A 26,487-nucleotide genomic window follows, 5' to 3' on the forward strand; every position below is an offset into this window, starting at 1 on the left:
GCACTCCTGGCCGGCCTCCCATCTTTCGCCTTCCGTAAACCTGAGCTCATCCAAAACTCTGCCCCCTGTATCCTAATTCGCACCAAGATCTGTTGAATTATCATCCCATGTGCTCGCTGACCTACACTGGCTCCCAGTCCGGCAACGCCTCAGTTTTAAAATTCTTTTCCAATCCTTCCATGGCCTTGCCCCTCCCTATCTCGGTCACCTTCTCAAGCCCTACAATCCTCCGAGATCTCTGTGCTCCTCCAATTCTGGCCTTTTGTGCATCCCCAATTTTAATCACTCCTCCATTATCTTCAAACGTTTCTTCAGCTGCCTGGGCCCCAAGCTCTGGAATCCCTCCCTAAACCTCTTCACCTCTCTACCTCCCTCTCCTCCTATAAGACGCTCCTTAAAACCAAGTTTTTGGTCACCTGTCCTAATATCTCCTTATGTGGCTCGGTGTCAAATTTTGTTTGATAATCGCTCCTGTGAAGTGCCTTGGGAGATTTCACTATGTTAGAGGGCGATATAAATCCAAGTCGTCGTTGTTGTGGTCGGGCCTCGCTTAAATAACCTGGGTGAGCTGCCAGCGATGAATCAGGCAGCTTGCTCTCGGGAGATGCTCGCTATCCTACGGCTCCTCCCGGGAACCAAGCCTTAAAGGGAGAGTGGGGGGAGGGGGTGGGCCAGGCTTTCCGCCAATCATCCACTGAAGTTATGGCTGCCGATCGGAGGATCCCTGAAGAAATTTCTACCGGCAGTTAGCTGACGACGCTCCACTTGCAACTTTGCTCTGCCACAAGTTCAGATAAGAATGTACAACGTTGAAATTCTTATCACTTGAACTGTATCAAAATAATCTATAGCATACATCTTTGATTGACCTTGATAATGGAGTTTTAACTCCTTTTTGCCATGAAATCTACATTAGGAATGGAAACCTTGTCACAATTTGGGCTATTGGAGGCCGGAATGCCAGCCCCTCAGTCGGAGCCAAGATAATATTTATGATGTAGATGATATATTGTTGTTTAATGCTAACAGGAGCATGACCTCATTCAGTTGAGCCAATGGCTTGCTATCATTCTGTTCGTGTTCATATGTCAACATGTTTTTTTGATTTCACTTTCCAGGGGACTGTGCTATGAAATATTGGAGAGGCAACGGTGCTCCCGCAGAAAAAAAAGCTTATTGTTGGATTCCCAACATATGGACGCACTGTCAGGCTCAGCTCCTCGAGCACTGGGGTTGGTGCTCCCAGGGCTGGTGAGGCATCAGCTGGTGCGTACACGAGAGAAGCTGGATTCTGGGATTACTCGGAGGTACAAAGTCGTCCGCTCCAGTCGAAAGTGACTGATAGATTTTCCAAAAAAATTAAACACTGGCCACTGCTGTCATTCTGCCATGACTTTAGGCCATAATGTCACAAGTTAGGTTTCGATGAAGAAGGCCCAGCAGCCCATCCACAATAGATCTCCTGCTTCCACAATACCATCTTGCCATTACTGTGCCTAGCAGTTTTTTTAAAATTAAAGTGAGTCCAGAGTCCAGGATTGACAGGGTAGATGCTGAGAGTTTGTTTCCCCTGACTGGAGTGTCTAGAACTAGGGGGCAGTCTCAGGATAAGGGGTCGGCCATTTAAGACTGAGATGAGGAGGAATTTCTTCACTCAGAGGGTTGTGAATCTTTGGAATTCTCTGCCCCAGAGGGCTGTGCATGCTGAGTCTTTGAGTATATTCAAGGCTGAGATCGATAGATTTTTGGACCCTAGGGGAATCAAGGGATATGGAGATCGGGCGGGAAAGTGGAGTTGAGGTCGATGATCAGCCATGATCTTATTGAATCGCGGAGCAGGCTCGAGGGGCCATGTGGCCAACTCCTGCTCTTATTTCTTATGTTCTTATGTCCTGGCCTCAAACACACTTTTCTGTCAACACATTCCAGCTGCTGATCACCATCTGTGTACAGAAATACTTCCCGAGTTCCAAATTTGTCTCTTTACAACCGTTTTCCTGGGCCTAGCAAGCTCTTCCTCATCGTTCTTCACTCTGAGACTGGGGATCAGTCTCATGGCTCCCCTCTACAACACATTAGGGCCCTTCGATCATGGGAAGCAGAGCTACGTGTGGTGCTCCGAGAGGCGCGGGACAAAGGTGTGATTCCACTTCAGCGAGAGATTTGGGGATTTGAGCTGACTGACTGGAGAATATAACCCAGCATCCTGTTTGCTTTCCTTATTGTCAAAACCTGACCTGAATTGGTAACCACTTGTTAGTGTTTTGACCTCACGGCATGTGTATCATCAAGTCATAAAATTACAATGCCCATACACACGACAGTTTGGATAGTTTTGTAGACATGAAAAATATTTTTTTTTGCCATTGTCTCCAAGATGGAAAACCAGTTGGGGAACTATTGGACAGTAATGACTTCCCTCTCTTGCCCTGCTCAACTTTGACCCTTGGGATCCAAACATTAGGAGACCACACTTGCACTGTGGTTTGAGATCTGCAGTTCGGTTCAGAAATCACCAGGTCTTAGGGGTTCCACGGTCTGCCCTGAAGGTCAATTCCAGCTTCCATTGACCTTGTTGACCCGCCATCTTTTCTAAAGACATTGGCCCGTATTTTCCGATGCCTACGGGTGGGTACGCACTGTGTACACACCCGTAGGGACATCGGAAATGCCGGTTTCAGGCATGCGAAGCGCATGTGCTTAAAACCGGCACTTCCGATCTGTCAAGACTTCTCTTGACAGATCGGACGCCTGCCCTGGAGAAGGGCCTCTGCGGGGGGAGAGTTCCGCTTTCTGCAGAACCTCCGCCCGCTGAAAACCTTTAAAAATCTTACGCCTGGTAAAAGCGTGCGTAAGGCCTGCTTTTACCAGCATAAGAGTTTTAAAAAGTTTTAAAAAATTATTTTTCACTCCTTTATAATTTTAAAATACTTTTAAAAAAGGTAAGTTTATTTTTAGCCCTGTAAAAAACTTTAAATATTTTTTTCAAAAAATTTAATTTTTGTTTAAAATATTTAATTTAATGTAATTTTAACTCATTTTAAAAACGTGATGGTTTTTTAAAAAATGTATTTAATGTTTTGATGTCTTTTTTCAGTGATCCCCATTCATATATTTGACAGGTCTATCTGTCAAACGTATGAAGGGGGATTCCCTTCTCCCATTGGCTCGCCTGGCCCACGTGATCCCAGGGATGCTTGTGAACCGCCTGCGCCCCGTGGATATGTGGGCCCTGCGCATTTCAACTGTGGAGAGGCCCAGGATTGGAAGTGTCCGGACCTCGGAGCCCTCAGGTAAGGGCCTAGATTTTTTTCCGATAGGAGGCCTCCACACACAGGGCCTCCTATCGGAAATGACAGAGCAATATGTGACTGCACCCTGTGATCTTTGCCTCCACTAACGTGCACATAAGGCATGTTGATCACAGTCTATGAAGATTTTCCCCCTGATATCAGTCATAATTTGACCTTTCTTCAATTTTAGCCTTTGCTTCTTGTTCTACTTTCTGGGTTGCCTTAAAGCAGTGCTCCTGGTGTTGTTTTTCTGTAACACTTAATTCTTACAGGGCTAGAAATTTACCATCGCCCCAATTGGGGCGATAAATTTTAAAAAGTTGGAGAATTAGCGCCAGCCGCTAATCTTTCTGACCTCCCACTAAATTCATTGTTAGCGCTCCAATAGAAAACTGGAGCACTAAATCAAGCGTTAATCATCTAACTTAGGGTGCTACACACAGAGAGCTAGAACCAATTTCAGGTGCAGTCCAATTGGGACTCATCATTCACACTGGCTCCTTCCAGTTCTTAAACGGGAGGTTGAAGATTCAGTACAACCTCATTCTCAACATTGCTGACTCTGAAGGCGACCTCTAAGCAACTCAACAGCTACACCTCTTATCCTCATGGCTGATCCCAGTCCCAGGGAGAGAGCTCACCGTTTCAGCGACCAGGCATTGGTCTCGGCAGTCGAAAGAAGGAGGGCAGTGCTGTTCCCGGCCACTGGCAGGAGGCCATTTCCCCAGGTCTTCAGGGCAATGTGGAGGGAAGTGGCCCAGGATGTCTTGGCCAGCAGTGTGGTCCTCAGGACCCTCACACAGTGCTGTAAAAAATTCAACAACCTCACTCGGGTGGTCAGGGTGAGTACATGCTTCAACAAGTCCTACATACCAGCATCTGAAGCTCAGTCTGTACACATTGCACAAACCACCACACCCCCACCACTCACCCACCAAGCATCTCCACCTACTCAAACTCACATCCACATCTCACGCCTTGCCTACAATCATAGCTATTCAACTATGGCAGGCACATATCCCAAACACACAGCTGCACACTCACGCACACACTTTCCTTTCTCTTGCAGGCCAAGCTGGCCCACAATAGGAGAGAGAAGCAACGAACAGGCTGGGGTGAAGCGGACATCCAACAGCTTACAGACCTGGAGGAGTGTCGAGATTCATTGGGCACCAGGTGGTGGGTGCCGTGGCCGTCAGCGACGTCGACCCCCTTGGGGGCAACAACGGTGTCATGAATCTTGCCATTCATGTAGAAATGACTCATGAGATAACACTGGGCAGCCAGCTGGTGGCGCCATCCAAGGAAAGTATAAATACTTGGGCGTGGGCCCAGCTTGCTCAGGACGTTTTTGTAACCAGGAACTAGTGATGTGACTAGAACTCATGGTTGTGAAACAGTTGATTAAAGCCTTGTTTTAAACTCAAACCAAGTGCTTAGTAGTTTTCTTACATCAAACGGTATGCTCATCCCCTCTCTTTCGCTCACCCCACCTCCCCCTCACAGCACAAATCTTTCCAACTTTCCAGCTCATTATATTGTCTGCATTCCTTGCACCCTTCCTGCCCCCCTGCCCTCACCTTAACGTGAGTCTTGTGCCTTTATGCTTTCAGGTAACCAGCAACCATTTGACCAGCCTGTCCCTGAGCCTCCCAGTGAGAGTGAGGCGGAAGAAGAGGAGGAAGAAAGCATCGCGTCACTGCATGTCTCACCCACAGGCACCACCTCAGATACTGGCACTACGTGATCTTTAGAGGCAAGTTTAGAAGAGGGGTCTGCACTGGGTGATGCACCGGGAACAAGCGGGCTGCAGCAAGGCCAGGGGGAAAGGGTAGCTCGGGAGCCAGCTCCCCGGAGGGCGAGTTCACGTGAGAGTTCTGCTGCACAGGACTCAGACGACCTCAATGGGAGGCATTCACAAGCAGGGTGATGGGCATGCACACGGAGATCATAGGTGCAATGGCAAGGGTGCCCGAGAGCCTGTCAGCAATGGTAAGGAGCGTGGAGGAGTCCGCCTCGAACATTGCACAGAGCACTGTGCACACCATGGAACCCATCCTTGGCAGTCTGCAAAGGATGGTGGACTCCCTGAGAGACCGTGGGGAGCCAGACCTCGTTGCGTGTTTGTTTTTATTCATTCATGGGATGTGGGTGTCGCTGGCAAGGCCAGAATTTATTGCCCATCCCTAGCTGCCCTTGAGAAGGTGGTGGTGAGCCTCCTTCTTGAACCACTGCAGTCCATGTGGTGATGGTACTCCCACAGTGCTGTTAGGTAGGGAGTTTCAGGATTTTGACCCAGCGACGATGAAAGATCGGCGATATACTTCTAAGTCAGGATGGTGTGTGACTTGGAGGGGAACTTGGAGGTGGTGGTGTTCCCATGCGCCTGCTGCCCTTGTCCTTCTAGGTGGAAGAGATCACGGGTTTGGGAGGTGCTGCCGAAGAAGCCTTGGCGAGCTGCTGCAGTGCATCTTGTAGATGGTACACACTGCAGCCACGGTGGAGGGAGTGAATGTTTAAGGTGGTGGGTGGGGTGCCAATCAAACGGGCTGCTTTGTCCTGGATGGTGTCGAGCTTCTTGGGTGTTGTTGGAGCTGCACTCATCCAGGCAAGTGGAGAGTATTCCATCACACTCCTTACTTGTGCCTTGTAGATGGTGGTAAGGCTTTGGGGAGTCAGGAGGTGAGACACTCACCGCAGAATACCTAGCCTCTGACCTGCTCTTGTTTCCACAGTATTTATGTGGCTGATCCAGTTAAGTTTCTGGTCAATGGTGACCACCAGGATATTGATTTTGGGGGATTTGGCGATGGTAATGCCGTTGAATGTCAAGGGGCGGTGGTTAGACTCTTGCTTGTTGGAGATAGTCATTGCCTGGCACTTCTGTGGCGCGAATGTTACCTGCCACTTATCAACCCAAGCCTGAACGTCGTCCAGGTCTTGTTGCATGCTGGCATGAACTTCTTCATTATCTGAGGAGTTGCGAATGGCAGTGAACATGGTGCAGTCATCAGCAAACATCCCCACTTCTGACCTTATGATGGAGGGAAGGCCATTGATGAAGCAGCTGAAGATGATTCAGATTGAGTAGACTAGGACTATATTCCCTAGCGTTTAGAAGAATGAGCGATGATCTCATTGAAACATATACAATTCTAAGAGGGCTTGACAGGGTAGATGCAGGGAGGATGTTTCCCCTGGCTGGGGAGTCTAGAACTAGGGGTCACAGACTCAGAATAAGGGGTCGGCCATTTTGGACTGAGATAAGGAGACATTTTTTCACTCGAAGGGTTGTGAATCTTTGGACTTCTCTACCCCAGAGGGCTGAAGATGTTCAGTCATTGAGTATATTCAAGACAGAGAGTGATAAATTTTTGGATATTAAGGGAATCAAGGGATATGAATATAGGGCGGGTAGGTGGAGTTGAGGTAGAAGATCTTATTGAATGGGGGAGCAGGCCCAAAGGGCCGAATGGTCTACTCCTTCTCCTATTTCTTATGTGCTTATGAGTGATTAAATAATAAAAGGGATGATGGTGCAGGGCAAAAGGCGGTAGTAATGGGACAAGATATTGGCTGGATGAAGCTAGACTGAGCGGAGCCACAATCAGGATGTGTGTGATGCCTCGTTAATTATTAGATGTCCTTGGATGGCCATAACCTCGTTAATTGTTAACAACTTATATAGTTGCATGCTTTGACAGTCGATTCACAGAATCATCAAAATTTACAGCACAGAAGGCGGCCATTCGGCCCATCGTGTCTGTGCCGGCCAAAAAAGAGCTACCCAGCCTAATCCCACTTTCCAGCTCTTGGTCCGTAGCCCTGTAGGTTACGGCAGTTCAAGTGCATATCCAAGTACTTTGTAAATGTGATGAGGGTTTCTGCCTCTACCATCCTTTTAGGCAGTGAGTTCCAGACCCCCACCACCCTCTGGGCGAACATAAGAACATAGGAAATAGGAGCGGTAGGCCATTCGGTCCTTCGAGCCTGCTCTGCCATTCAATAAGATCACGGCTGATCTGATCTTGGCCTCAACTCCACTTTCCCGCCCGCTCCCCATAACCCTTGACTCCCCTGTAGCTCAAATATCTGTCTATTTCTGCCTTGAATATATTCACTGACTCCGCCTCCACAGCTCTCTGGGGTAGAGAATTCCAAAGATTCATGACCCTCAGAGAAGAAATTCCTCCTCATCTCTGTCTTAAATGGGCGACCCCTTATCCTGAAATTATGCCCCCTAATTCTAGATTCCCCCATGAGAGGAAACATCCTCTCGGCATATACCCTGTCAAGCCCCCTCAGAATCTTATATGTTTCAATAAGATCCCCTCGCATTCTTCTAAACTCCAATGAGTATAGGCCCAACCTGCTCAACCTTTCCAGCTCAGGAATCAACCTCGTGAACTTCGCTGAACACCCTCCAAGTATATCACTCCTTAAATAAGGTGGCCAAAACTGTACACAGTACTCCAGGTGTGGTCTCACCAACGCCCTGTACAGTTGTAGCAAGACTTCCCTACTTTTATACTCCATCCCCCTTGCAATAAAGGCCAACATTCCATTTGCCTTCCTAATTACTTGCTGTACCTGCATGCTAACTTTTTGTGTTTCATGTACAAGGACACCCAGATCCATCTGTTCCGCAACATTCTATAGTCTCTCTCCATTTAAATAATATTTTGCTTTTCTATTCTTCCTACCAAAGTAGATAACCTCAAATTTCCCCACATTATACTCCATCTGCCAAATTTTGCCCATTCACATAACCTACCTATCTCTTTGCAGACTCTGTGTCCTCCACACAACTTGCTTTCCCACCTATCTTTGTATCATCAGCAAACTTGGCTACAGTACACTCAGTCCCTTCATCAAAGTCAGTAATATAGATTGTAAATAGTTGAGGCCCCAGCACTGATCCCTGTGGCACCCCACTAGTTACAGTTTGCCAACCTGAAAATGACCCATTTATCCTGACTCTCTGTTTTCTGTTAGTTAGCCAATCCCCTGTCCATGCTAATATATCACCCCCAACACTGTGAATTCTTATCTTGTGCAGTAACCTTTTATGTGGCACCTTCTCGAATGCCTTTTGGAAATCCAAATACACTACATCTACTGGTTCCCCTTTATCCACCCTGTTTGTTACATCCCCAAAGAACTCTAATAAATTTGCCAAACATGATTTCCCTTTCGTAAAATTATGTTGACTCTGCTTGATTGTATTATGATTTTCTAAATGTCCTGCTACTCCTCCCTTAATAATGGAGTCCAGCATTTTTCAAATGACAGATGTTAAGCTAACCGGCCTATATTTTCCTGCTTTCTGTCTCCCTACTTTCTTCAATAGTGGCATTACATTTGCGGTTTTCAAGTCCGCTGGGACCTTTCCAGAATCTAGGGAATTTTGGAAGATCACAACCAATGCCTCCACTATTTCTGCAGCCACCTCTTTTAAGACCCTAAGATGCAGGCCATCAGGTCCAGGGGACTTGTCAGCCTTTAGTCCCATTAGCTTGCCTTGTGCATTTTCTCTAGTGATAGTGAGAGAGGTGAAAACATTTCTCCTCAACTCCCCTCTAATCCTTCTACCAATTACTTTAAATCTATGTGCCCTGGTTATTGACCTCTCTGCTAAGGGAATTAGGTCATTCCTATCTATATCTAGGCCCCTCAGAATTTTATACACCTCAATCAAGGCTCCCTTCAGCCTCCTCTGTTCCAAAGAAAACAACCCCAGCCTATCCAATCTTTCCTCATAGCTAAAATTCGCTAGTCCTGGCAACATCCTCGTAAATCTCCTCTGTACCCTCTCTAGTGCAATCACATCCTTCCTTTAATGTGATGACCAGAACTGTACGCAGTACTCTAGCTGTGGCCTAACTAGTGTTTTATACAGTTCAAGCATAACCTCCTTGCTCTTATATTCTATGCCTCAGCTAATAAAGGAAAGTATCCTGTATGCCTTCTTAACCACTTTATCTACCTGTCCTGCTACCTTCAGGGATCTGTGGACGTGCACTCCAAGCTCCCTCAGTTCCTCAACACTTCTCAGTGTCCTACCATTTATTGTGTATTCCCTTGCCTTGTTAGCCCTCCCCAAATGCATTACCTCACACTTCTCATGATTGAATTCCATTTACCACTTTTCTTCCCACCTGACCAGTCCATTGATATCTTCCTGCAGTCTACAGCTTTCATCCTCACTATCAATCACACGGCCAATTTCTGTATCATCTTCAAACTTCTTAATCATGCCCCCTACATTGAAGTCTAAATCATTGATATATATCACAAAAATCAAGGGACCCAGTACTGAGCCCTGTGGAACCCCACCAGAAACAACCTTCCAGTCACAATAACATCCATCGACCATTACCCTTTGCTTCCTGCAAACTGAGCCAATTTTGCATCCTGGTAATTTGATTCTGTTAATTGTTGCTTAAATATTGAGTGTATGATTCATTCTGCTAATGGTACATGTGAGCTATGGGGGCGGTTTGTGGTGGATGGACGGTATGTGGCCACTAGATGGAGACAAAGTCCCCCTCTCACTCCAATTCAGGTGAAGGCCACACCCACCTCCAACACACCTGAGGCAAATCTACCCATCAGCTCAGGAGTTCAAAAGGCAAACTAGTGCATCCCTTCAGGGTCAGTGCCTGAGGAGAGGCCCAAAGGTTGTGGCTGCCACAGAGAGGTTTGCTGTTGAACCTGGGTGGAATATTGTTTCGTTCTGAGAGCCTGATGTGATCCCTGGACCGGCTGAGAAAGATCCAGTGGTAAAGTAACCCTGGCTTATTGTTTTTTTTGGAGAAAACTGATTTAAGGACTGCCTTCCTAACCATCCGGGGTGGGTGATGGTTTTGTTCTTCATTTTTCTTTTTGAACGTCGTGTTTTTGGATTTTGCCAGACGTGAACCTTTTTTCCCCGTTTTCTAAAAATAAAACACAGCTAACTGCTGTTTTTCATTTACCAATCTTGTGACTGTGCTTGTGTTCCCCCACCCTGCATCAACACACCCTTCAGTCCAGGTGGTGGTTGATTACATACAATAAAGTCTTGTTATTCCCAATTGAGATTGACAAGCCAAATCATTGACCGTAGCCTAGGGCCAAGTGCCCGCATCATAGCAACCTCTCGGGACTCGAACCTGCAATCTGCGTAAACAAATTAGGACATATTTATTTCAACACTTTAACAGATGCAGTAGATCAATTGTTGTTCTGATGAAATTACATACTTTGTTACTCAACTTGATGTATTGCACATGCAAAAGTTCATCCCACTGCAGTTTGAGTCCCGCGGTACTTCACTGCAATTTGGGTGACAATCGCGCCATTATCATTTAATTTCTTCATCCGCATCGTGTGTATAAATATTATAAAGCACTGGGAATAGCTAGCAGCACAGTCTCAGCCGCAGTGCATTGATAAACTACGTTAGCTCTGCTGTGATGATAGGCCATATGTATCTCGACAAACACTTCTAACTATTTGTTCTGTGAATCTCTCCAAGCCAGCGCCACCAAAGCCCACCAAGGCTGGAAAGACCAGCTGATCTGAATGTTTTATACGCCGCATATCTCTTTTCATTAAACATAAGAGAGCAACTTGCTCACAAAGTTGTGAAAATTCTAAATTATAAATTCCTGTGTGGAGTTTGCACATTCTCCCTGTGTTTGCGTGGGTTTCCTCCGGGTGCTCCGGTTTCCTCCCACAGTCCAAAGATGTGCGGGTTAGGTTGATTGGCTATGATAAATTGACCCTTAGTGTTAGGGGGATTAAATACATGGGGTTACGGGGATAGGGTGGGATATGTGTTGGAGTAGGGGTTACGGGGATCGGGTGGGATATGTGTCGGTGCAGGCTCGATGGGCCGAAATGGCCTCTATCTGCACTGTGGGGTTTCTGTGATTCTGTGATTGTGATTCCTGAACGATTTACATTTGCTGTAAACACATTGCAAAACTGAAGTCAGATGATGTAGCCTTTCAAAACAACTCTTGCTTAATGCACATTTCCCTAAAATGCAAATACTGTATGTCTACGGGAACTATTGCGATACGTGGATCAAATTATAAAAGGCAGTGCCATGCACTAATCAGTACAGATCCTTTTTTAAGTGTCGTACACACACTATCAAAGGCACCACCGCATGCAAAACCAGTGACCGAACTGCTTCAAAGCACTAGGATGGGGAAGGCACTTCTCTTGACTGGTAAGCATTGTATATCTTGTATCAAATTTTCTTTATTTCAAACTAACTGAAATGGTAAATGCGGCCACATAACCGGACGGTAGTTTTCATCGGCAGGCCATCTGTTTCTTGCCATCTGTCTGTTCGTGTGGATGTTGTTCACATAGAGTCATGGATTCCTTTACAGCCACATGAACAGACAGACGACGGCACAGTTTAACATCTCATCCAACAGGCAGCACCACCGTCGATGCGGCATCATCCCTGCGATTGTCCAGTGTGTGCTGGGAGAGGGTGGGTCTTCTTAATCCCAGCACATACTCAGGAAATTATCCTCATATGTCTAGATCGATTAGATTTTTCACAAACTGTCAGCCTACATAAAGTGCTCAAGTCCTGGAGTCACTATGTTAAGAGAAAGTCAACATCAAAGACATAGAAAGTAGATTATACAGTATAGCAATTGACTTAAGACATAGATGTTAGAATATACCTATTTGTCACAGAATAATCAAATTAAAATATTAATTTAAATTAGTTTTTAATGTATCCTTTCAACACTAAATTTCTGCAGGTATTTTATACAATTTTTCTAAATGTGATATGAAATAAAAATATGTATTTATTTTTTATTTCAGTGAGTTTGGTCTTTTTACTCCATGTATCGCTGGGTAAGTCATTGCACATTTATAGTTTATAGAAAGTGGTACAGTCCATTGGCCCAGGGTATGGTAATGTAGTGGTTATTTTACTGGAGTAGTAACCCAGCAGAACGCGAGTTCAAATCCCACCATGGCAGTTTAAGAACTGGAATTTGCTTTAAACACTGAAGATAATGAAAATCGGGAGAGATATACAACAGGCAGCTGAATCGATGCTTTTCCTCTTTCTGCCCGTTGATCGGGTTCCTCTCAACATGGTTGGGGGGTAATTTTTTTGTCTTCAGTGCAAATTAAAATGTGCAAATTAATATTAATTGACAAAATTTGTGTGAGGTTTGATCCCAAATTCCCTTTAATGTGCAGAGCTCTGTGGCAGGAGCTCTGAAGGCAAACAATTTACTTCAATGATCAATGCAAAAGTCTCCCTGTGAACAAAAGTGAAAGTACCCTTCGAACCCCATCAAAGGTTTATTCCCATCAGGGTCAAGGATTCAGTAAAGTGTGTCATGTGTTGTCCTTCAGTTTTGCCACCTTATTGTCTTTAATATTTGAGATAACTGCAACATTTTCTTCACACTTTAGTCTCCTCCTACAAACTGGTTTGTTACTACACAAACTGGTCTCAGTACAGACCAGAAGGTGGTAAATTCTTCCCAGAAAACGTCGACCCCTTCCTGTGCACCCACCTGATTTATGCCTTTGCCAGCATGACCAACTACAAAATCACCACCTTTGAATGGAATGATGAAGCTATGTACAAGAGGTTCAATGATCTGAAAAATAAGTAAGTCATATCATTCCCTCTGAGCTGTGTTGGTTACAAATTGCAGATTCGTTTTACAAATGACAATTATTCTCACGTTCAATTACATAAAAATTCTGATCACTGACATAATTGGTGTGTATTCTTTATATGGCTAGAGAAAGTAAATGTTGATGAAATATGCTCCAAACTTACTGCAATATTGACATTCATGGTTTCGATTCTTTCTCTTAACAGAAATAATAATCTGAAAACACATTTAGCCATTGGAGGTTGGAATTTTGGTACCACCAGGTAAAATTGATAACATTTTCAATTTCACAAAATAGTAAAAGTCCCAAAGTTCAGTGAGCCGAGAGTTGAGAAATATCAGTCAGTGTTTCTCTGTTTATCTAGTAAAATGAAATTGGCAATTTTCAATTATGAAACAGAACCATGGCAACACACACCTAGGCTTCCAGGCTTCCTATTAGATTTCTCATTTAGTTGCTGAGAAATGTAGATTGCCCAGTCAGACAGACAACCCAAGGAATGTGGCCATTTTAGCAGGAATTTAACTCTAAGCCATTGGTTTTCCAACCAGCGTCTGCAGGACCGGGAGGTTTGTGGGTTTGCTCTTCTGATAAATTACAAATTTTCTATCATCGAGGATTGTGTGTGTAGAGTGTGCCACTGACCATGTGGCTGGGATTATTTCCCCCCATACTGTCTTTGTATTTCACAACTGCACAAGACCATTAAAGATGAGGAAGGTCATTCTTGGTACATTCATACAGAAATGCCTTCAAGTCCCCCCATTGCAACATCCGATTGCTTCTTAAATGATTTTAATGTTTCATGTCCACCATGCCTTACTCAACAACAGTAACTCCATTTAAAAAAAAAATACTTTGGGACATCCTGAGAATGTGAAAGGTGCTATATAAATACAAGTTCGTTCTTTTTTTACTCTTCCTGGATGCCTATTCCATACCTTGATTACTCTTTCTCTGAAGAATTTTTTTTTATATTGCCATGACCAATTAAAAAGGCCTTTTCAGTGATTGTAGTTCCTGTCTTTCGGTTTTACTTTGGGGAACTACGACTGTCTTTCGAAGTTAGGACCGGGCTCCGAGGGAATTCTCAGTATTTGCACAGCCTCACACATACAGAAAAACTGTTCCTAGCTGCTCGTGACCAGCATGAATGGATGGTGTTTCTGTTCCTTAATAGTCCTCTGCACCTGCGTGACATTTACAGAACATGTACTGCTTTGAAAATGTACAATTAGACTTTAATATTACATGAAACGAGAAAAACAGGAGTAAAGAGTTCTCCATGACAGAACTTGCATTTATGTAATGCCTTTCACGACCTCAAGACATTGCAAAACGCTTTACAACCAATAAAGTACTTGTGAAGTGTAGTCACTGCTGTAACGTAGGAAATGCAGCAGCTAATTTGTGCACAGCAAATTGACCAGATAATCTGTTTTAACGATGTTGGTTGAGGGATACTGGGGCAAACTCCCCTGCTATTGTTCGAAATAGTGCCATTGAATCTTTTATGTCCACCCGAGAGGTCACACGGGGCTTTGGCTTAACGTCTTATCCGAAAGATGGCACCTCCGACAGTGCAGCACCCCTCAGCACTGCACTGAACTGAAGTGTCAGTCTAGATGAAGCGCATAAGTCTCTAGAGCGGGACTTGAACCCAGAACCTTCTGACTTGGAGGCAAGCCTGTTTTTTTTAAAACTACAGATACAGCTTAATGTAATCCCAGAAAGATGTCAACACTAAATTGTCACCATTTTGAATTTTGCATCAAAAAACCCCTTCTGTACAAATCACCCCATAGCTATAAGTTCCTCTTCTCCCTTCTGCAACATTCACGTGCAGCAAACAAATGACGATAAAATTGGAGAGTAGAAGTCCATTACTGAACCCAATTGAAATTCAACAATGCAGCTCAGAAGCCATTGTATCACTTCTCGTTGGAACTAGACTATCCGAATAAGATTGAGTTTCAATCTGTGCCAGAAATTTAACCCCAAACAAAGGAATGTCAAATAAATCCCAGGTACAGATCTACCATTGCACAACTTCACTTATGTAAAATTCTGCATATTTAGAGAGAAAATTATTCAGGAAGAATTTTTGGGATAATGACGGAAATGTCAGTAGATAGGGACACTGTTCCTGCGTGAAGCTTTAACATACTCATACTAAATTTCTCTGTGCTTTTTTTCTTAAATGCAGGCATTAAACTGTTAAACAGTGGAGTTTAGTATGAGGATGTTAAGTGTTCAAAGGAACAGTACTGGTCAGAAAGAAATACCTAATCGGTTCTCAAAAGGAGATTGATGAATTTAATGCTTTCTCGATTTCCAATCTGTTCCCGTGATTAGATTTACCAACATGGTCGCTACACCGCAAAATCGAGCAACATTCATCAGTTCCGTAGTCACCTTTCTGCGGAAGCACGGATTTGATGGTTTAGACCTGGACTGGGAGTACCCTGGCTCTCGAGGCAGTCCAGCTGAAGATAAACAACGTTTCACAGTCTTGGTCAAGGTGAAAGGTCCACGGCTAATCTTTAATGCAACATCTTGTAGGAGCATTACAGAAAAACAGCTTTGTGCCTACTTCAGTAACAAAGGGGGTGAAATTCCCCTTGTTTGCTCCTCCAGTGGGAGGCACTAACGGGACACAAATGGCTTTTCGCCCCGCCCCCCCGAGGCGATAAGCGCACCTCCCACAAAAATCTGCAGGAGGTTAGCGGCGGCGCTACTGGGTATCGCCACGATATTCTGCGCCCAGAGATCATGATGTCATCTCTGGGTGCAGCGCCCCAGTCGCGCCTCGGGAGAAAGATTCCCCCTCGCGCCCCGCTGCAGTGCCGGGTGATGTTACCGACTGCTGCCGGGATCGTGAACAATGAGGCCGGCCGCTTGTGGGGCGCCATCTAAAGGTGCGGTAGGCAGCCGACATGAAAAAAAAATCGCCAATTTAAAAATATTTTTTAAAAATTCTGAGCATTGGACGCAGGCTGAGTGCCGCGTTCAGTCAGCTTGGCACTCAGCTTGATTCAGTGCTCCACTTCCCTCTTGGGGCAAAAAATGGGAATTTCTCAAATGTTTGAAAAGGTTAATGCCTGGCGCTAACTTTTCAAACATTTTTGACTTAGCGCCCCAAATGGCCCTCTAGGGGAATTTCTCCCCCAAAATCTCTTACATCTCTTTCCTTTTATACAAGATTTTATTTCTGCTAAAAGCTTTAGACAGTGTGGAACAACAAAACAAGTGCAAATGAGGAGTGCTATAGAAACCCAAAAACCAATAATGCACCCCAATGTCAGTAAGGCCACATCTTCATGAAAATAAGAATGTAAGACTCAGGAGCAGGAGTAGGCCTTTCAGCCCCTCGAGCCTGCTCCCCCATTCAACAAGATCATGGCTGATCTTCTACCTCCACCTTCCCGCACTATCCCCATATCGCTTGATTCCCTTAGTATCCAAAAATCTATCGATCTCAGCCTTGAATATACTCAACGACTGAGCATCCACAGCCCTCCGGGGTAGAGAATTCCAAAGATTCTCAACCCTTTGAGTGAAGAGATTTCTCCTCATCTCAGTCCTAAATGGCCGACACTTATTCTGAGACCGTGACCCCTAGTTCTAGTCTCCCCAGCCAGGGGAAACTTCCTCCCAGCATCTACCCTGACAAGCCCTTTAAGAATTTTATATGATCAATGAGATCATCTCTCATTCTTATAAACTCTAGGGAATATGTAGGAAAATCCTGTCATCCTATGTAATATGTAGCAAGCAGCAAGACCTGGACGACACTCAGGCCTGGGCTGATAAGTGGCAGGTAACATTCGTGCCACACAAGTGCCAGGCAATGACCATCTCCAACAAGAAAGAGTCTAACCACCGCCCCTTGACATTCAATGGCATTACCATCGCCGAATTCCCCTCCAACAATATCCTGGGGTCACCATTGACCAGGAACTTAACTGGACCATGCACATAAATACTGTGGCAACAAGAGCAGGTCAGAGGCTGGGTATTCTGCGGTGAGTGTCTCACCTCCTGACTCCCCATATACAAGACACATCTTTCCACCATCTACAAGGCACAAGTCAGGAGTGTGATGGAATACTCTCCACTTGCCTGGATGAGTGCAGCTCCAACAATACTCAAGAAGCTCGACACCATCCAGGACAAAGCAGTCCGCTTGATTGGCACCCCATCCACCACCTTAAACATTCACTCCATCCAACACCAGCGCACCATGGATGCAGTGTGTACCATCTATAAGATGCACTGCAGCAACTTGCCAAGGCTTCTTTGACAGCACCTCCCAAACCCGCGACCTCTTCCACCTAGAAGGACAAGGGCTGCAGGCGCATGGGGACACCATCACCTGCAAGTTCCCTTCCAAGTCACACACCATCATGACTTAAAAGTATATCGCTGATCCTTCATCGTCACTGGGTCAAAATCCTGGAACTCCCTCCCTAATAACACTATGGGAGTACCTTCACCACACAGACTGCAGTGGTTCAAGAAGATGGCCCACCACCACCTTCTCAAGGGCAATTAGGGATGGGCAATAAATGTTGGCCTAGCTAGCAATGTCCACATCCCATGAAGGAATTTTTTTTTTAATTAGTCCAGTGAACCTTCGTTGCATTCCCTCTAAGGCAAGTATATCCTTTCTTAGGTAAGGAGACCAAAATCATAGAGTACTCCAGGTGTGGTCTCACCAGGGCCCTATATAATTGTAGTAAGACTTCTTTACTCTTAGCCTTTATTACAAAGGAATAGGAGTATAATATACCATTTGCTTTCCTAAATGCTTGCTGTACCTGCATGTTAATTTACTTTGAACTGTGTACAAGCTCCCTCTGAATTGGCTAACTAACAGAAAGCAGAGAGTCGGGTTAAATGGGTCATTTTCCGGTTGGCAAACGGTAACTAGTGGGGTGCCACAGGGGTCAGTGCTCGGGCCTCAACTATTTACAATCTACATTAATGGCTTGGATGAAGGGACTGAGTGTACTGTAGCCAAGTTTGTGGATAATACAAAGATGGGTGGAAAAGCAAGTTGTGCAGAGGATTCAAAGAACCTGCAAAGGGATATAAACAGGCTAATTAAGTGAGCAGACATTTGGCAGATGGAGTATGTGCGAGGTTATACACTTTGACAGGAAAAATAAAAAAGCAAATTATTATTTAAATGGAGAGTACAAAATGCTACAGTTCAGAGGGCCCTGGGGGTCCTTGAGCATGAAACACAAAAAGTTAGCATGCAGGTGCAGCAAGTAATCATAAAGGCAAATGGAATGTTGGCCTTTATTTCAAAGGGGTTGGAGTATAAAAGCAGGGAAGTTCTGCTACAACTGTACAGGGTATTGGTGAGACCACACCTTGAGTACTGCATACAGTTTTGGTCTCCTTATTTAAGGAATGATATACCTGCATTGGAGGCAGTTCAGAGATGATTCACTAGGTTAATTCCAGAGATGAGGGGGTTGACTTATGAGGGAAGGTTGAGCAGGCTGGGCCTATACTCATTGGAATTTAGAAGAACGAGAGGTGATCTTATTGAAACATATAAGATACTGAGGGGGCTTGACAAGGTAGATGCAGAGAGGAAGTTTCCCCTCATGGGGAAATCTAGAATGCGGGGGCACAGTTTCAGAAAAAAGTGTCGCCCAATTAGAACTGAGATGAGGAGGAATTTCTTCTCTCAGAGGGTCGTAAATCTGTGGAATTCTCTGCCCCAGAGAGCCGTGGAGGCTGGGTCATTAAATACATTTAAGATGGAGATAGACAGATTTTTGCAAGATAAGGGAGTGAAGGGTTATGGGGAGTGGGTGGGGAAGTGGCTTTGAGCCCAAGATCAGCCATGATCTTATTGAATGGCGGAGCAGGCTCGAGTGGCCAAGTGGCCTATTCCTGCTCCTATTTCTTATGTTCTTATAGGCAGCAGAGGAGTGCATGATAAGAGAGAATACAAAGTGATTAGAAGAGAAGTCAAAAAAACAATTAGGAAGGCAAAGAGGAACTATGAAATTAAATTATCAAGGAACATAAAACAAAATAGTAAAATATTTTACAGGCACATCAATAAAAAAAAGGAAGGTTGGGATGGGAATAGGGCCATTAAGGGATGGATAAGACAATACCACAGATAATGAGAGGGAGATGGCAGAAATATTAAATAATTATTTCACTTCGGTATTTACCAGGGAGATTGAACAGGTGGACATGACATTGGATGATGAGTTGAGTAATGCGATAAGTGCATTTAAAATTAAAAAAGGGGATATATTAAATAAACTAATCAAATTCAAAGAGGATAAAACCCCTGGTCTGGATGGATTGCATCCACGCATTTTAACAGAATCTAGGGAAGAGATAGCAGAGACATTAATACACATATTTAATAATTTGTTAGAAAAAGGTGTAGTGCCAGAGGACTGGCGGATAGCTAACGTAATATCTATATTTAAGAAGGGAGATAGAACATTTCCAGGAAATTATAAACCAGTCAGCTTAACATCGGTGGTAGGAAAAATAATGGAATCCCTACTAAAGGAGAGAATAGAACATCTAGAAATGAAACATATAATAATGATGAATAGTCAGCATGGATTTCAAACGGGAAAATTTTGCTTGACCAACCTTCTTGATTTTTTTGAAGAGGTAACAGAGAATAGACAATGGTAATGCAGTAGATGTCATTTATCTAGATTTTCAAAAGGTCTTCCATAAGATACCCCATAATAGACTAATGAATAAGGTCAGAGAATGTGGAGTCAGGGGACAAGTAGCAGAATGGATTGCTGGCTGGCTTCAATACAGAAAGCAGAGAGTGGGAGTAAAGGGTAGCTATTCACAGTGGCAGAAGGTAGGTAGTGGTGTTCCACAAGGATCAGTGCTGGGGCCACTGCTGTTCACAATTTACATTAACAATTTAGACTTTGAATCAAAAACACAATTTCTAAATTTGTGGATGATACCAAATTGGGGGGGGGTGTCAATACTGAGGAGGGCTGCAACAAATTACAGGAGGACATTAATAAACTTGCAGAATGGGCAAATAATTGGCAAATGAAGTTCAACACAGACAAATGTGAGATATTACATTTTGGTAGGAAGAATAAGGAGGTCACTTATCACTTGGAGGGTGCGAGTCTAGCTGGGGTAAAAAAACAAAGGGATCTCGGAGTACAAATACACAAATCACTAAAAGTTGCACCACAGGTTAGCAAGGCCATTAAAAATGCAAAGCAAGCACTAGGGTTTATTTCTAGAGGGATAGAATTGAAAAGTAGGGAAGTTATGCTAAAACTGTATTGAACCTTGGTTAGACCACACTCGGAGTACTGCATGCTGTTCTGGTCCCCATATTATAAAAATGATAGAGACACTGGAGAGGGTGCAGAGAAGATTTACAAGGATAATACCAGAAACGCGAGGGTATACATATCAGAAAAGGATGAATATGCTGGGTCACTTTTCTCTTGAAAAAAGAAGGCTGAGGGGTGACCTAATAGAGATCTATAAAATTATGAAAGGTTTTGATAGAGTGGATACAGAGAGAATGTTTCCACTTCTGGCGAAGAGCATAACTAGAGGCCATCAATATAAGACAGTCACCAAGAAAGCCAATAGGGAATTCAGAAGAAACTTCTTTGCCCAAAGAGTGGTGAGAATGTGGAACTCGCTACCACAGGGAGTGGTTGAAGCGAATAGTATTGATGCATTTAAGGGGAGGCTGGACAAACATCTGAGGGAGAAGGGAATAGAGGGTTATGCTGATAGATTTAGAGGAGGAAAGACGGGAGGAGGCTCGAGTGGAGCATAAAAGCGGCATGGACTGGTTGGGCCAAATGGCCTGTTTCTGTGCCGTATATCCTATGTAATCCTATGTCTTCCACTGTGAAGATAGAAACAAAGTATTCATTTAGTCTCTCTGCCGTTTCCTTATTCCCCATTATAATTTCTTGTCTTTGCCTTTAAGGGACCCACATTTACTTTTGCTAATCTCTTCCTTGTTACATATACAGGAAACTTTGTGCTATTCGGCACCGACGGGACCGAGCTGCTGCTGTTCCCTCAAAACTGCCGTACACTCCAGAGCTAATGTTGAAACATACGGAGATTTTCATCTCTGTATGAATCAACAAACCCTGTTGCTTAGCAACAGCCTCTAAACAGTCGGCATGCATCTCTGTAGCATCTCTAGCTGAAGCTGTTGCTTAGCTACAGACGTTGCAGAGCTTGACTGTTCAAAAAAAGCAAAGAAAAGAAACGAAAAGAATAAAAAACGGCTCCTGATTTTTGCCGGTGGCTCGAGCTTGCCGGACGGTTCGCCTCCGGACAACACAAAGTTTCCTGTATATTGAAGCTTTTACAATCTGTTTTTATGTCTCTTGCTAATTTACTCTCCTATTCTCTTTTCTCTTTCTTTATCAATTTCTTGGTCATCCTTTTACTTAATTCTAAAATTCTCCCAATCCTCAGGCTCAATACTCTTTTTGGCATCATTATAAGCCTCTTCCTTTAATCTAATACTATCTTTAACTTCTCTTGTTAGCCACAGTTGGGCTAATAATCCCATGGGGTTTTTACTCCTTAAGGGAATGTATATTCATTGTGAATTATGAATTAATTCTTTAAATATTTGCCATTATCTACCATCATATCTTTTAATCTAGTTTCCCAACCTACCTTAGTCAACTTGCCGCTCATACCTATGTAGTTTGCTTTGTTCAGATTTAAGACATTAGTTTCGTACTTAACTAAATCACTCAAACTCAATATAAAATTATATCATATTATGCTCACTCTTCCCCAAAGACTCTTTTACTATAAGGTTATTAATTAACCCCTTCTCATTGCACAATACTAGATCTAAAATAGCCTATTCACTAGTTGGATCCTCGACATACTGATCTAGAAAACCATCTTGAATACATTCCATTAAATCCTCCTCCACACTATTACTGCAAATTTGGTTTGCCCAGTCTCTATGAAGATTAAACTCCTCCATGATTACTGTATTACCCTTGATACATATATCTCTAATTTCCTAATTTCTCTGCCCGACACTACAACTGCTGTTTGGGGGTCTATGGAGTACACCCACCAGTGTTTTCTGCCCCTTGTTGTTGATTAGCTCCACCCAAAGTAAGTCTACATCTTAATTTTCTGAGCTAAGATCCTTTCTCTCTAGTGTCTTTATCCATCCTTTATTATCAGGGCTACCCCCTGCTTCCTTATCCATTTTGCCTATCTCTTCTAAAAATCAAGTGTCCTGGAATATTTAGGCTGAAATGGCTGCAAGACAAGCACTGAAAATGACCCAAACAAATTTAGTTTAACCAAGATCTCAGAGAAGTACATACAGTATCATAAAATAAGTCCAATGCTTATCCAATGACAGCAGTTTAAGAGAGACAGAATGCCCATGAATGGTACACTATCAACAGGAGCTGTGACTACAGTAATTATGTTCTGAAATATGTTTATCATCATTAAAATTGAAAATATACTCATCTTTTGAAGGAATTGCTAGCAGCCTTTAATACAGAGGCACAGGCTACTGGGAAAAGCAGACTCCTGCTTACAGCTGCGGTTTCTGCTGGGAAAGAGACCATTGATGCTGGATATGATATACCGGAGATTTCAAAGTAAGTACGACTTATAGAAAGATTAAAACTTACAACCTTTGGGGAAAAAACTTTCATTATGGATCATTTAAAATATTATAAATACTATAAATTTAAGGACTTTCATTAGCCTTGCGAAGAGCAGCTAAAGATTTTGAACATGTTAATTTTGCATATTGTGGGATAGAACTCTTCCTTACTCCCAATCATGGTGCAAACAGCCTTTTTAACTCACTTTCTTCCTCTTTTAATGCTCCTCGCCACACACTATTTTTACGATTGAGGGTTCAAGCAAGTGGCCTGTTTCAATGATACTTCCATTACTGCTGGCAACAAGCAGCACCAGAGACACATCCCTAACTGAAGTTTAACACAAACCACCTATAGAAATAACACAACATTCTGTCTACTACAAGGAATAATATTTGTTATTTTTATTTTGGTTCTGATTTATTCTTTCTGCTCAGCTTCCTAATTTCACGGACCTCTTTGACTTTGTGGAACATGAGGCCGTTTGACCTTTCCCATTGTCCGAGATATTATTCTCCAAACTAGTGAGCACTGCCATCTAGTGGCTTGGCTGAGAAATAAAGAAACTCAGTCATCAAGAGTTGCCCCAGGCATAATAGTCAAAGATAGGATGCAAACCTTTCCACCATCAGTACTTACAATGTAGGCTGACCAGACACACCGTTTTCCAGGGACTGTCCCCGAATTTGGGAATGAGTCCCCAGGTAAACAAGAGCCCCCTGTTTAAAAATCTCATCCTGATACTGAGTTTTTGATTTTTTTCCCAATGCTAATGCACAGAAAACAGTTTCTCAGAGATTCTCGGCCTGTTTGAGGTCAGGAACGCATTCCTGGAGCGGGTTGAATAGAGGCATCAATGGCGGTCTGGCCTTCCCATGATGCAGTGGGGCTGAGAAAGGGCCCTATCTATAGCTCTGGCCACACTGCACTGTAGGGGGTTGAGTTACCTGATCAGTGTTTCATCCAATGGTGACTGGGCGGAGGGCGGGACCTTTAAATACACGGGAGAAGACAAAGGGGTGGCGGGTGAGTGGGTTTGATTTACTTTACCAGTTTACTGCATCGTGGTTTTTTTTATTGAATAGGCAAGGCAAGATCTAAATTCTCCCACTGGGAAGAGGTTTGTGAATCTTCTGAGACAGAGGGTGTTTCATGGAAAATCTCAGAGTCTTGGGAACAGATTTAAAATTGAGAAATTAAAATTGAGGGTATTCGGGGACCAGTAGCTGGTACAGCAGTATTGCCAGAACACACACACAATTTGTGATTCAGTGTATCTAATCTCGGGACCGGCTTTTCCAAAGTGAAATTTTGCGCATGCGCGAAACTGTGAATGGGCCGCGCAGCTTGTTAAAGGGGCCGCGCACCCAAAAAAAATTGCGGGGGAATATTGCCCGTGTGTTCCCAGATTTGGTTTCGAAAATATGCTCACACTATTACAATGACTATTATAAATCGCTATTAAAATGAAGTTTGTATTGTAATGCTACATGTAGTAACTTTTTTTAACAGATATCTAGACTTTATCTCTGTGATGACATATGATTTTCATGGATCTTGGGAGCAGGTTACTGGACACAATAGCCCTCTGTATCGTGGCTCTCACGACCAAGGCGTATTTATTTACTTCAATGTTGTAAGTACGTTTGTAAAACGTGACTTCTATGTTTTATCTTTTTCATTACAGCTGTAATATTTTACCAATATGTTTTAATAACAGGTCTTTAGTTTGTAAAAGCTCAATAAAAATATCAAGCTAAATTATCTTGCAGGACTCTGCTGTAAAATACTGGAGAGACAATGGTGCCCCAGCAGAGAAACTCATTGTTGGATTCCCAACATATGGACGTAGCTTCACCCTCCGCACCTCCGCAACAGGTGTTGGTGCTCCAATCTCTGGTCCTGGCCAAGCTGGCCAATTCACCAGGGAGCCTGGATTCTGGGCCTACTATGAGGTGATTATGCTGAAAATGTTATTAATTTATCACATGATATATCTCTAAAGTTTATCTTAAATAGAAAGTGATCAGGATTAAATTCTTTAAAAACATAGGGGTAGAATTTCCTTGGTGGTTCCCCGACCTCCCACCGTACCTTCCATGGAAACCCCAGCGAAATGGCATAAACGGCCATTTATACGGGTGCGAATGCATCTGTAGCGTCTCCCAGATGGCAGGAGGGCGAACAGACTGTGGCTGGGGTGGGTAGGGTCTTTGATGATGGACCGTGACCTCCGTAAACAGCGTTTCTGGTATATGTGCTCTATGGTCGGTAGCCGAGTGCCGGTAATGCGTTGGGCAGTTTTGACTACCCGCTGCAGGGCTTTCCGGTCATAGTAGCTACAGCTGCCATACCATACTGTGATACAGTTTGTCAGGATGCTCTCTATAGTGCAGCGGTAAAAGTTAGAGAGGATCAGGGGTGACAGGTTACATCCCTTCAGCCTCCTTAGGAAATATAGGCGCTGCTGGGCCTTCTTCACCAGAGAGGAGGTGTTGAGGGACCAGGAGAGGTCTTCCGTGATGTGGACTCCGAGGAACTTAAAGCTGTCCACCCTTTCCACCACAGCCCCATGGATGTGGATGGGGGTGTGACTTCCGCCTTTGGACTTCCTGAAGTCCACAATGATTTCTCATTTAGCATACAGCAGGATCCCACAAAAAGCAATGACGTGAATGCCCAGTTAATCGGTTTCAGTGAGGAATGTTGGGCCATGACATGACAGTAACTCCCTGCTCTTTTTCAAACTATGCCAAATGATCTTTACCAACAGAACAGGCAGCTGGGAATTTAGTTTAACATCTCATTAAAGGGCAGCATTTCCAACAACAGGGCACTCTCTCAGGAATGCCCGAGAGTTTCAGCCTTCATTATGTGCTTAGGTCCTGACATGGAACCCACAGCCTGCTGACTCTGGGCTGAGAGTGTCACCAACGGAGACAAGCAGACACCCAAAGGGCTATAGATGTTAAAAAAAAGTACTGCATGAAATTTTTTAAACTTTGGCTGATTTTCCAAAATTAATTGACAGACCATTAAGGGGAGCAAGGCCACAGTTTCCCCATCTGCTGATGGTCTCCGCCAGATGTGTGCAATCAGAAAATTAGCCCTCGTATCTCCATACAAACCAATAAACAGCACAGGTCACATTTCGGTCCTTCCCATCTCATTCCACTTATGTTTTCATATTCTACAGAGCACATGATAATAAAGTAAATATCATATCTGTGTGTATGATATTTATTACAAAAGGAGAAAAATTATATTTTTTCTATCATACAGAGCTACGATCATTCAAAAACTGCACTATTTCCCCTTTAAAAAAACTTGCTGAGATGATAAATCCCCCATCCCTTTGTGATTGATCCTCACTGTTAGCATTAAAAAGACAATCCCACACCCATTAAATATTCATATCCCTTTAATGTAAAATGTAATCTCTTTTTTTGAGACAGAATCTCATTCCTGATAAAATTTCAACATTCTTTTTCTGTTAGTTAAATATCTTTTATTGATTAACAATGGGAGTTGACTTAATACTGATTATAAATGGGACTGCAACTATGGGACAACGAGATTAATTTGTCTGAGATGTTAACAATACTTATTGATTTTGATTGACAGATCTGTACATTTTTGAAAACTGCGACCAAACAATTAATTGAAGACCAGAAGGTTCCTTATGCATTCAAGGGTAATCAATGGGTTGGATATGACGATCGGCAGAGCTTTACGCTCAAAGTATGTGCTATAAATTTATTTCCATAATTTCACACACATGCCAGAAGTATTCATAAGAACATAAGAAATAGGAGCAGGAGTAGGCCATTTGGCCCTTCGAGCCTGCTCTGCCATTCAGTAAGATCATGGCT

General features: G+C 43.6%; 1 protein-coding gene across 4 annotated transcripts in view; it reads left to right on the forward strand.

Moving 5' to 3' along the window:
- The first annotated feature begins 3,190 nt into the window (after nucleotides 1-3,190).
- LOC147105137 (acidic mammalian chitinase-like) overlaps nucleotides 3,191-26,487 on the forward strand; it is a 29,357-nt gene continuing 6,060 nt past the window's right edge. Inside the window, exons 1-10 of one of the 4 annotated variants that reach the window (XM_086011233.1) lie at nucleotides 3,235-3,293; nucleotides 11,420-11,514; nucleotides 12,132-12,164; nucleotides 12,738-12,939; nucleotides 13,156-13,212; nucleotides 15,306-15,471; nucleotides 22,482-22,606; nucleotides 24,128-24,251; nucleotides 24,388-24,570; nucleotides 26,240-26,356. In XM_086011233.1, coding sequence (XP_085867359.1) covers nucleotides 11,490-11,514; nucleotides 12,132-12,164; nucleotides 12,738-12,939; nucleotides 13,156-13,212; nucleotides 15,306-15,471; nucleotides 22,482-22,606; nucleotides 24,128-24,251; nucleotides 24,388-24,570; nucleotides 26,240-26,356 — 1,032 coding nt within the window. In that variant the 5' untranslated portion in view covers nucleotides 3,235-3,293; nucleotides 11,420-11,489. Of the gene's footprint in view, nucleotides 3,294-9,924; nucleotides 10,076-11,419; nucleotides 11,515-12,131; nucleotides 12,165-12,737; nucleotides 12,940-13,155; nucleotides 13,213-15,305; nucleotides 15,472-22,481; nucleotides 22,607-24,127; nucleotides 24,252-24,387; nucleotides 24,571-26,239; nucleotides 26,357-26,487 lie in introns of those variants that run through there. The other 3 variants (XM_086011229.1, XM_086011231.1, XM_086011230.1) reach the window with 3 other exon arrangements.

Source organism: Somniosus microcephalus, chromosome 18 (genome assembly GCF_052327205.1).
Source record: "Somniosus microcephalus isolate GS21.2 chromosome 18, FLI_Smic_1.0, whole genome shotgun sequence".
In the NCBI taxonomy this organism is placed as follows: Eukaryota; Metazoa; Chordata; class Chondrichthyes; order Squaliformes; family Somniosidae; genus Somniosus; species Somniosus microcephalus.